Source organism: Tachysurus fulvidraco, chromosome 25 (assembly GCF_022655615.1).
Source record: "Tachysurus fulvidraco isolate hzauxx_2018 chromosome 25, HZAU_PFXX_2.0, whole genome shotgun sequence".
Classification (NCBI taxonomy): domain Eukaryota; kingdom Metazoa; phylum Chordata; class Actinopteri; order Siluriformes; family Bagridae; genus Tachysurus; species Tachysurus fulvidraco.
Window position 1 is genome coordinate 2,571,869 of NC_062542.1, and position 12,500 is coordinate 2,584,368.

General features: G+C 41.0%; 1 protein-coding gene across 1 annotated transcript in view; it reads right to left on the reverse strand.

The window, feature by feature from the left end:
• csmd3a (CUB and Sushi multiple domains 3a) overlaps nucleotides 1–12,500 on the reverse strand; it is a 252,962-nt gene that overhangs the window by 222,811 nt on the left and 17,651 nt on the right. The window contains exon 2 of the mRNA XM_047808368.1: nucleotides 6,474–6,696. Within this exon, the coding sequence (XP_047664324.1) occupies nucleotides 6,474–6,696 (223 nt within the window). The remainder of the gene's footprint in view (nucleotides 1–6,473; nucleotides 6,697–12,500) is intronic.

A 12,500-nucleotide genomic window follows, 5' to 3' on the forward strand; every position in this document is an offset into this window, starting at 1 on the left:
ATATATATATATATATATATATATATATATATATATATATATATATATATATATACTCAGCCTAACAAGCATTTCTATTAAATTTCCTATTGCCTTTTTGTAAATGTTTACAATTATGTACAGTATTTAATGGCTTATGAATGCAGTATGACTGGATATGTATATATTTGTAGGTTATGATACATGAATATTGCCTTCATAGAAAAGTGTTACCTGGATTTCAAATGAAAAAAAAACAAACTCCTCCATTTAATATACAGTAAGGTGTTGCTATAACGCTTTTTTTTTTTAGATAATTATAATTATTTACAGTATACAATGCCCTACGAATGCATTATGAAAGGTTATTAATGTATTTAATATACTGTATACATGAATACGGCATTTGAAAAAAATCTTACCTGTGTATTATTTATAATTAAAGAGTGCATTAATATTAACCTGGGAGTTGCAGCTGAAACCACCATGTGTTTATTATGTAGCTTTATGAACTCTGTCATTAATAACATCGTATCATAATGTCCATAAGGCTGAATAACACCCTCATAATTCCTCTATTACAATTGATCGAATGTGAAAAAAGCAGCTTGCACTTGAAAGAAAAAACATGGACAGATCTTTTTGAAGCACTTCACTGTAGCTTTGTAAAGAATTATTAGAGCTTATGAGCTGTTTACGAAACCATTCAACTTTTAAATAAAAAGGTTATCACGTCTGAAATAGACCTTAGTGAGATGAGAAGCAGAGCCGCTGGCATTCTCTCCTGCATTTTAACCCTCGAATGCAATCATTTAATAATAATCTCTAATAATGAACTGAACACTTACCCCAAGAGAGAGAACATATCGATTTATGGCGAGCTTCGCTCATAAAACACATTTAAATCCATGAGATACTTTTGGAAAAATGCACCGTGTACGTTTTAAAGTCTGCCTCGATTTCATCCTCGCCAAACCGGTCAAGGTCGATTGCGTTACCGCATTCATCTGAGGAGCGAGAAGAGCACTTTTCTTTTTTTAGCATTCTGCACTTCTATTTTTTCTCTATTAATATCTGGCATGTTGTGATGAATAGTGCGTCCTACCAAGCTGGGATTTTAAGTAACAGATTAGCCGGCCTCGGTCTTTCGTTTGAAAGTTATTTAGCTCTCAGACACTAAAAAGGAGCTCGGGTTCTATTTTTGTCTCCATTAGACGAGCGAGGAACCGGCACGCAAGTTTCTGTCATCTGTAAAAGACTCTTCAGACACACACCTCCACTTTTCAGAGCGGCGCTGACTTATAAAGAGCAAAATATGTAGCTGTTTCGATGGAAAAAGAATTGAGATGAAATTATTTTTTGATCACGATGGCTGATTGTTTATTCCTGATGTGACGACTCATAAACTTACGCGTTACGCGTTATAATGGGTTATACCTTGAGGTGCTGACTTAATAAAAGGTTGTTATGACACTTTCTGAGCTGACTTCCATATGTCTGTAATGTAAGCAGACATCTACAAAGGATCCAGTGCCCCTTTTCCACCGAGGCAGTTTGAGTGCTGGTTCGGAGCCTAATTTAGAACCAGTTCTTTCTGTTTCGACCGCCAAAGCACCGGCTCTGAACCAGGAAAAGTGGTTCTTAAGTAGCACCAAAACGTTGCTGGTCTAGACTTAAGAACCGCTTGCGTCAGGAGCTGTGGGCGGGGCTACTGTTAGCGCATTTAATAATGTACCTTAAGTATACTAATGTTTAATACATTTTTACTTTATCGCGATATGATACATTATCAGCACACATGATAGTAGGTGGCTACATGCTAAGACTAAATTTTTTTCTGTGTTAATGATAAAATAACGTTATGTACTTTATCGATTACAACCTCCGTTTATACAGATTACACTTAGCCGCACGTACACGTTTTATTCGCCGCGTTTGGATGCCAATGTAGGTTCGCAAAGCCATGAGCATTAACAGTAAATCAACATCCGCCATTGTTGTTGTGTTTATGTTTGCCGCTGCTGCAGTAACGTTGCTGTGACACGTGACACGTATACAGTGACGTCACACTCGGCGCTGTGATGCTCTCTAGCCGGTGGAAAGGCAAACCGGTTCTTAGAAGGTTCGCCAGTGGAACCAACATTGAACCAGCACTAGCGCTAGCTCTGAACCAGCACCCGGTTCTTTCCGGTGGAAAAGAGGCACAGGTGTCAGCTATTATAAAGCGAGCTTCATTTGCCGGTACTGATGTCCAGCTCACAAAAACATCTGAGTCACTTGACATAAGGATGTTATTACACTTCCTGAGCTGACTTGCATATGAACATAATTAATAACATCTATCAATGTTTCAGGTATTAGTTTCTTCTTTTACCAGTTGACTTGATAAAAAATCTGTGTCACTTGACATTAAGTTGTTATGATGTTTTTTGAGCTGAACCTACACACCAGTCTATAAACTCAGAAGGTGTCAGCTATCATAAAGACAGCTTATTTTGCCAGTGTTGTTGTCAGAGGCTTCTTCCATCCTGATAACATATCTGAGTCACTTGACATAAGGTTGTTAAGACAGTTTCTGAAAACGCTTATCATGTACATAACATACAGAAACATCTATAAAGGCTTCAGGCGCCAGATGACCAAAAGGCTGCTTCATTTGCCAGTACTCCTGTACAACTGATGAAAAATCTGCGTCACTTGGCATAAAGTTGCTATGACACTTCTTAAGCTGACATGTATAAAGTCTTAAGGTGTCAGCTATCATAAAGATGTCCTCTTTTGCCAGTGTTGCTGTCAGAGGCTTATTTCTTCAGGTATCAGCTGTCAGACTGCTTTCTTTGACCTGTGACTTTGATGTCAGCTTCATGCCCAGTGACATAAGGTTGCTATGACACATTCTGTGCTTATTTGCATGCGTCACATACAACAATATTGTATGTATTTACATTAAGTATTTACATAAGGACCGGTTCCTTTACAAGACTGATGTCCAGTAGATAAAACATCTGAGTCACTTGACATAAGGTTGTTATGACACTTTCTATGTAGACTTCTGTATGTCCGTAGCATACACAAACGTCTATAAAGCTTTAAGGTGTCAGCTTTAATAAAGAGGTCTTCTTTTGCCAGTGTTGTTGTCAGAGGATTATTCCTTCAGGTGTCAGCTGTCCGATCGCTTCCTTTGACAAACTTTGATGTCAGCTTCATGCCCAGTGACATAAGGTTGCTATGACACTTTCTGAATTTCAAACATCAAGGAATTCTGGATGTATTCCCTCCTGTATTTTCAAGCATAAAACAGAACTAGAAACAGCAATGAGCAAATTTGCAGAATCTGACGCCAATTGCAATCTGACGTTGCGATTCCTTTTCATTTCCCGCCCTTAACGGTGACTTCCTTGAAATGTACCAACATGGATTAGAGGGTTTATAAACAAACATGCACACAAAGGAAACGTAATTACCTTCCAGCAGCATCAGCGTGTGGACAGAGTGATCTGATCAGGCTGATTTACTGCCAGGACCTTCGTTCACTTCAGCACTTCCTCCCTCATTAGTGGCCTGTTAACGCTCGTGATACAGGACATGCAGGGCCTCTTTCAGTCCTGTTGCCGTAAAAGGCTTAACCGTAATTACACTGGTCCCTAATTAGGAGCAAATTTGCTGCTGTGGCAATGCTGCTCTTTTCAAGAGGGTGTTTTTTTTTAAGCTTTCAAAGGATTTCAGTCGAGGATACGTAGAAGGCTTATTTGTTGTTTATATATATATATATATATATATATATATATATATATATATATATATATATATATATAGAGAGAGAGAGAGAGAGAGAGAGAGAGGAGATGAAGAGAGAGAGGAGAGGTTGAGAGAGCGAGAGAGAGAGGGGTGGGGTCGGGGGTGAGAGAGGGGGTGGGAGAAAGAGAGAGAGAGAGAGCAAGCTAGAGAGAGGGAGAGAAAGAGTGAGAGTGTGTGAGAGAGAGGGGGGGTGAGAGAGAGAGAAAGGTAGCGAAGAGGGGGCGGGAGGTGCGAAGAGAAGAGAGAAAGATAGAGAGTACGGGAGAGAAGAGATGAGAAAAAAAGAGAGGGGGGAGAGGGAATGTTGGGAGAAAGAGAGGAGAGAAGAGAGAGAAAGATAGAGAGAAGGAAGAGAAGATGTTGAGAAGATAGAGAGAGGGAGAGAGGGGAGAGAGAGAGAGAGAGAGAGAAAGGTAGAGGGGGAGTGAGAGAGAGAGAGAGCAAGAGAGGGAAAGCTAGAGAGAGGGAGAGAAAGAGAGAGAGAGAGACAAAGAGAGAGAGATATAGAGAAAGAGAGAAAGAGGGAGAGAGAGGGAGAGAGGGGGGAATCGGAGAAAGAGAGAGAGCAAGAGAGAGCAAGCTAGAGAGAGGAAGAGAAAGAGTGAGCAAGCTAGAGAGAGGGAGAGAGGGGGGAGAGAGAAAGAGAGAAAGGTAGAAGGGGACTGAGAGAGAGAGAGAGCAAGAGAGGGCAAGCTAGAGAGAGGGAGAGAAGGAGAGAGAGAGAGAGAGAGAGAGAGCAAGCAAGCTAGAGAGAGAGAGATGAGATGGAGAGATGAGTAGAGAAGACAAGCAAGATAGAGAGAGTAGTAGAGAGAGAGATGAGAAGCATTGTAAAGAGAGAGAGAGAGAGAGAGAGAGAGAGAGAGAGAGAGAGAGAGAGAGAGAGAGAGAGGCTAAAAGTGGCTAAAAGTGTTTAGCAAAACAATTAGCATAACTCTTTATGAGGTGCTGCTATTTATTTGTAATTTACAGGCTGGATTGCAGATTTTTCATGTCAGTAAACACGTGACGTTCACCTGCAGAGGTCTGGTGCAGAATTACAGCGAGTTAAATATAGTCTGTAAAAGGCTACGTTCGAATGATGCTTCAAAGCAGGCAGGGTTTTATTGGCGTGATTAGCGATTATGGCTAAAAATCAGAACGTTGGCAGCACTTCCTGCTCTCGTGTCACAGGCTCTGAAACCCAAAAATGAGCTCAGCATGAGAGCAATTAGCGTGCAGGGCAGGTTTATGGTTGTCGAGCAGCATGCGCCTTAGCGTGCCTTCACCTGGTCACCTTCTCCTTTTGTGGAAACTTTCCAAATTGGAAGTTAGATCAGCTGACATTGTTTTATTGTTGAAAGCAGTTTAGTGAAAAAGTCGCTGAAATAAAGCCATCTTACGTGTCTCTTATTCAGTCCCATAATTCATGTTGTAACTGTGTAGAATACTGCCATGTGTATGAAGTGCTAGAATATACTATGATATGATTTTCCTTGTTCATAAAGCTACATAACATCTACATAAACAATTCATAAAAATCATAAAAATGTAAATGCCAGCTGTCATAAAGATTGATTTTTAGCCAAATTTGATCGGTGGTAATAAAAGGCTTATACGGGTGGTATGCAGCCTTATGAACATTAAAGTTTTTTTAGACAATGATTATAAGGCTAAATAACATCTATCATGTCATAAAAATGTAAGTAACCTTTATAAAGTTCTGTCCGGATTTATGCCTCTAAAAGTGCTATATGTCAAATAAATTGTTTGGTTGTTTTTCAAATTTGATCAGTTGTAATAAAAGACTTATGCGGGTGTTATTCGGCCTTACGAACATTATGATAATGATATGATTTTATTAATGGCAGAGTTTATAAGGCTACATAATAAACACTTTGTGCATAACTAAAGCTACATGAACTACACAACTAAACCTACCGAAAGATCTATCCAGGTTTATTCCTTTAAGTGCCAGCTGTCTTTTTTTTTTTCCAATTATCATCAATTGTTATTAAAAGCTTATGCAGGTATTATGCAGACATATAAACAATAAGTACAGTGTTAACAAAATATTTCAAGTAGGCTTTCTTCAGTAGCTTAAAATGATTCATTGGTAACATTTTCTATCAAAGTCATATCTGTAATAAGCATTTGAAACATCCATCTCATGTTATAATGCATTCATAAGGAATTATTATATATATAATATATATTATCATAAGTATTTACAAAAAAATAAATAGTGTGTAGGATTATTGATGATTAATTTATAAATTGCTAAAAGAATAAACAGTTATTATGAGATGACATAATGAGTACATAATATGTTATAAGCTCTGCTTGCAGGATTTTGCATTCTTTAACAACTTATAAATGTATTATGAACAGTGTTACAAACTAATGTTTTTGCAAATAATTACATAATAATGACATGTATAACACCTTATGAATGCATTATAACATGTTAAGTCATCATACATATAGCCTTCATAGAAGTGAATTAATTAGGTCTAGAAACTTCTCTAAACATGTTATGTGTGTTCTGCTGTAATGAATTATGTCATGTAGCATCATTCTCTTTGAAAAGGTGCAGTTATAAGCTATAATGGGTTATAAAGTCATCATAAAGTGTTCATAGCATCTTCATACAATTTCATACAATTAGGTTGCATCTGAAATTGTCTGCATGACATAAAAGAAGAAGAAAGATGTACCTTGTTCGAAAGTTGGCAGGATGAGGATGCCCATCATATAAAGATAAAAAGTCATATTCCTCCTCCACGGCAAAGGATTGAAAAACGATGTGAATTCTATTCCTTTCCTCAGCTACAATAACCCAAGTGCAGTTCGCTCCGTTGGGGTATCCGTGTGGATATCCGGGGCTTTCTATGGTCCCGTTTTTTCCTTTTAACGTCCCACCACATGTGTAAATGAAACCTGAAAGACACAGAAAGAGATGAAGAGCACGAGAAGGTTAACAGTCGTTCTATAAGCTTCCTGTCGTCTACAAACTGCAGGAGAAAACGCTCGACTTCGGTGACGATCACGGCTTCATTTCATGCTTTCTGATCTGAATGGGAGTGAAAACTTTTTCTCCTTCACAGTTCAGTTAGAGGACAGTGGAGGGAACTCCACCTCACAGCCTGGAGAGGTGAAGGAGAAGCTTTTATCCGTGACAGTAAAGTAAATCGCCCAGCAACAGCAAGCAGCATCAATCCAGCGTCTCTGATTATCCTTCAGCACTTCCCTTAAGAAGTAATTAGCCTTTACTGCAGGAAGACAAGAGAATCTCTCTCTCTCTCTACTAGCGGGTTTCTCTCGGTATATGCTATAGATCTAGAGAGGAGAGAGAGAGAGAGAGCAAGAGAGATAGGGAGAGATAGTGCGGAGGACGAGAGCGGAGAGTAGAGAGAGAGGAGATCGAGAGAGAGCGAGAGTAGGAGAGAGAGAGAGAGGAGAGAGAGAGCGATGTAGAGAGAGAGCGAGAGAGTAGAGAGAGAAGGGCGATATCCAGGTGATATGGGAGAGCGCGCTCGAGCAGAGCGATAGAGAGAGACTGCTCGCGAGAGCAAGATGAGAGCGTCGAAGCGCTGTCGATAGAGCGTCGCGCCTCGAGTAAAGCTCTCGCGTCGAGAGAGCGAGTAGACGACGCACGCTCGCGAGAGAGGGAGAGAAGAGAGAGGAGAGAGAGAGAGAGAGAGAGAGAGAGAGAGAGAGCGAGAGAGCTAGAGCAGAGAGGAGAGAGAGAGGAAGAAAGAGAGAGAGACAAAGAGAGAGAGAAAGAGAGAGAGAGGAGAGAGAGAGAGAGAGCGAGAGAGAGAGAGAAGAGAGAAGAGAGAGAGAGAGAAGAGAGAGAGAGAGAGAGACGAGAAAGAGAGAAGAGAGATAGAGAGAGAGAGAGAGAGAGAGAGAGATATATCGAGTATCTATAGTCTACAGATATCTCTACTCTATATCTATACTATATATATCTCTATCTCTCTCTCTCTATCTATATCTATAACTCTATATATCTCTACTCTATCTATATATCTATATCTGTGTCTCTCTCCCTCTCTATCTCTCACTCTCTCTCTGTGTCTCTCTCTCTCTCTCTCTCTCTCTCTCTCTCTGTCTCTCTCTCTCTGTCTCTCTCTCTCTCTCTGTCTCTCTCTCTCTCTCTCTCTCCAGTCTCTCTCTCTCTCTGTCTCTCTATCTTTCCTTTCTGTCTCACGCACTCCCCTGTCTTTGTTGACTCTCTTTGTCTTTCTTTCTGTCTTTTTTATCTTTCTTGATATCATTTGCTCTCTTTCTCTCTTTCTCTGTATATTTCTCTTTGTCTGTCTCTCCACTTCTCTTAGATGTCTCCCCTTTTGTCTTTGCTATCTCATGTACTGTACTCGCTTCTATCTCTCCTCGTCCCTCTCTTTGTCTCTTTCTTTCTTTTTTCCTCTTTGTATCTCTCTTTCTCTCTCTTTCTCTCTATTTCACACACACACACACACACACACACACACACACACACACACACACACACACACACACACACACACACACACACACACACATTCTCTCTGTCCCTCCTACTGTTTTTGTCCTACTCTCTTTGTATCTTTCTGTCTCAAATTCTCTCTCTCTCTCTCTCTCTCTCTCTCTCTCTCTCTCTCTCTCTCTCTCTCTCTCTCTCTCTCTCTCTCACTTTAACTCCCTCTTTCTCTCATTTCTCTCTCTCTCTGTCAGTGTCTCTCTAAAGACAGGATGATTTCAGGGTAAAAGGTTCCTGCTGATTTACAACCACCCACAGAGACTCTTCTCTCTCTCTCTCTCTCTCTCTCTCTCTCTCTCTCTCTCTCTCTCTCTCTTTCTAACACACACATTCTAAAATATCTAAATCTTTATAATCATGCTTCGCACTGCACAGCGCAACAAAATGAGCGTTTAACAAATTCACTCATTTTACACTTCGAATCATTTGCTCTTTATTACTCCGGCTAGCGTGGGCACTCCCAAAACTTTCACTGCCAAGACATTTCATCGATCCCAAAAGGGTTTTAAAAGCTATGTTTGAGATTATTCTCCTGCTAATGCTTAACAAATGGATCAGAAAAAAAAAAAATCACCCCACAATCATGAAGCAATAAGTTTTCCAGTGTGTAATCTGAGTAAATCTTCACATCCTCGCGCTCCTTAAATGCCGCTCCAACGTAAAAGCCTGAACGATCCGATAGCGTTTACGGCGAGTCTTTACAGTGCCGGTCAATGAGATCTGCATTTAACCTTGATTAGTAGTCTTGAATATCAGAGTGGAGAGTGTGAGACAGCAGCAATTACACTGACATTTAAACACTTGTGAGAAAAGAGCGTCAGGCGAATCCTCTAGAGCGGCAAAGCAAACAGGTTAAGCGTTTTTGTTGTTAATTGCAGCGATGCTTCGATTGAACACGGTCGATGGCTGTTTTGCAACCACTGCACTATTCAACCGTGCATGCTTTAATCACCCTATATAAAATACTATAGTCACTGTACATCCAATCAGAGACCAGTATGTACATCCAATCAGAGACCAGTACTGTACATCCAATCGGATCCTCTGTAGATTTGGTGTGTTAACTCTATAACTCTGAGTGATTTGAGCACGCTCACGCTTCTTTGTTCAATCGAGCCATTAAAAGGTTGTTTGGTATAAACAATGAAATCTCATTTTGTTGAGAAATGTTATATTTTTTTTATTATTTATTATTTTTCCTTAACTTTAGAGTTCAGTGTATGTCAGGGGGGGGGGGGGGGGGGGGGGCTGATTGGCATCTCTGGAAAATTGTCCGTAGTGTGTGAGTGTGTGAGTGAATGAGAGTGTGTGTGTGTGGACGGGGCTAAACTGACAGGGTCGGTCGGTCTTCAAGCCAAACAGACGAGCAACAAACAATCTGCTTGTTTTCTAACAACGAAGTAGAGAAAAGCTTCCTGGGGACGTCTCGATCGTCCGGCAGTAAACCTTCACATAAAAGGTTCTGTTTCTTTCTTTTTCTCTCATATTACAGGCTTTTTGCTTTTGAAATCTTTAACCCTAAATCTATTTGCACCGGCATGAGAATTGATTTGTTTCCTTTCATTTTAATCGAGAATACGAGCCAGTTGTATTATTCACTCAGGAGAGGAGCATCTGCAAAATGCCCTGAATATAAATCTAATCTGCAGGAAAATGTCGTAAAAATGAAAGATACGCTGCGAGGTCCTGTAAGGCGATCGGTAACCTGAAGGACATTAAATCATTACAAAGAAGTGGAAATATTACAAAATACCTGAAAATAATCGTAGGTAATAAACTCAAATCTGATGATGCAGAAGTGACGAGATCGTAATATTTCAAGGATTTCTTAAATATTCATTCATTCATTCATTTTCTACCGCTTATCCGAACGTCTCGGGTCACGGGGAGCCTGTGCCTATCTCAGGCGTCATGGGGCATCGAGGCAGGATACACCCTGGACGGAGTGCCAACCCATCACAGGGCACACACACACACACACACACTCATTCATTCACACACTCACACACTACGAACAATTTTCCAGAGATGCCAATCAACCTACCATGCATGTCTTTGGACCGGGGGAGGAAACCGGAGTACCCGGAGGAAACCCCCAAGGCACGGGGAGAACATGCAAACTCCACACACACAAGGTGGAGGCGGGAATCGAACCCCCAACCGTGGAGGTGTGAGGCGAACGTGCTAACCACTAAGCCACCGTACCCCCCATTAAATATTACAAAATATCTAAAAATAATCGTAGGTAATAAACCCAAATTTGACGATGCAGAAGTGACGAGATCGTAATATTTCAAGGATTTCTTAAATATGTTCTGTATATTTAATAAACTGGCTTCATTTTGTTGCTTTTTTTCTCACAATGATCTCTGTGATCCTTCCAGAAAACTAATCCCAGGGTCGTCTTGTGTTTCCAACAGGTTAGAAACTGCTTAATGTAAAGCTAGAGGGACTGGAACTATGTTCGGGTGTCTGTTTGTGTACATGATACCATCTATTTAATCATTCATTCATCTATCTGTCCATCAGTCTATCCATCCATTACTCCATTAGCTCAGCCATACTGTACATCAGTCCATCCATCCACCAGTCTGTCCATCTCTTGGTTTATCCATCCATACATCTATTCGTCCATCCATCAGCCCATCTATCCATGCATCAGTCCATCCATTCATCCATCCAAGAGACCATCCATCCACCAGTCTGTCTCTCTCTCTCTCTCAGTTTATCCATCCATCCATCCATCCATCCATCCATCCATCCATCCATCCATCCATCCATCCATCCATCCATCCATCCATCCATGTGACGCAGTGGGCATCTGTCAGTACACAAAATATCACAATTACTCCTCAGTAATAAGGAGTTACTCACTCCTTATTCTCCTTCTAAATCAATCCATTCATACCTCCATCAGTCCTCACATCCCTCGATCCGTCACTTAGCGCTACACAAGCTCTCAGCTCTCTCTTCATATACACTTAAACACGAATGATCTGTTCATTAATCCGTTTATCTAAACATTTTGAATCAGTCCATCTGTGAATCTATGTATCAATCTATAGTATCTTTCCATCCATCCATCCATCCATCCATCCATCCATCCATCCATCTATCCGTCCATCCATCTCAGTCCAGCCATTTATTCATCCAGCAATCCATGAATCCATCCAAATATCCATCCACCACCCCGGGCTGTCCATGAGTCTATGTACCAATCTATAGTATCCATCCACCCACCCACCCACCCACCCACCCACTCGTCCATCCATCCATCCTTTTAAATGCACTTATTATTCATTTGGTGGACATATACACTAATAGTAAAAATAATTTAGCATTCTTTTGTTCATTCATTCGTTCGTTCATTCATTCGTTCGTTCCTTCGTTCATGTATTCAGCTCAGGGCTGCGATTGATCCAAAGCTTATCTCAGGAACACCAGGTACGAGGTGGGAATACATTGTGGATGAGATGCTGTACAGCACATCCGAGGCTTTTAATCCTATTTGTTGTTAATTATGTAATAATTCCACAGAGGAAAACATGTGGAGTAAAAAGTCAGTGTAACGATAGAGGGGATGATGTGATGATGAAACGTTTATCTGTTAACACTTTTATTCAGATTTTTCATTCATTCATTCATTCATTTTCTACCGCTTATCCGAACTACCTCGGGTCACGGGGAGCCTGTGCCTATCTCAGGCGTCATGGGGCATCGAGGCAGGATACACCCTGGACGGAGTGCCAACCCATCACAGGGCACACACACTCTCATTCACTCACACACACACACTCTCATTCACTCACACACTCACACACTACGGACAATTTTCCAGAGATGCCAATCAACCTACCATGCATGTCTTTGGACCGGGGGAGGAAACCGGAGTACCCGGAGGAAACCCCCGAGGCACGGGGAGAACATGCAAACTCCACACACACAAGGCGGAGGCGGGAATCGAACCCCCGACCCTGGAGGTGTGAGGCGAACGTGCTAACCACTAAGCCGCCGTGCCCCAAATTCATATTTTCAATTAGTATTTTTATTGATATTCTGGCTTGAATTTCATCAGTTCATCCAATTGTGAGCAAAGAATCTGAACTTTGGGATAGTGTGTGTTTGTGTGTGTGTGTGTGTGTGTGTGTGTGTGTGTGTGTGTGTGTGTGTGTGTGTGTGTGTGTGTGTGTGTGTGTGTGTGTGTGTGTGTGTGTGT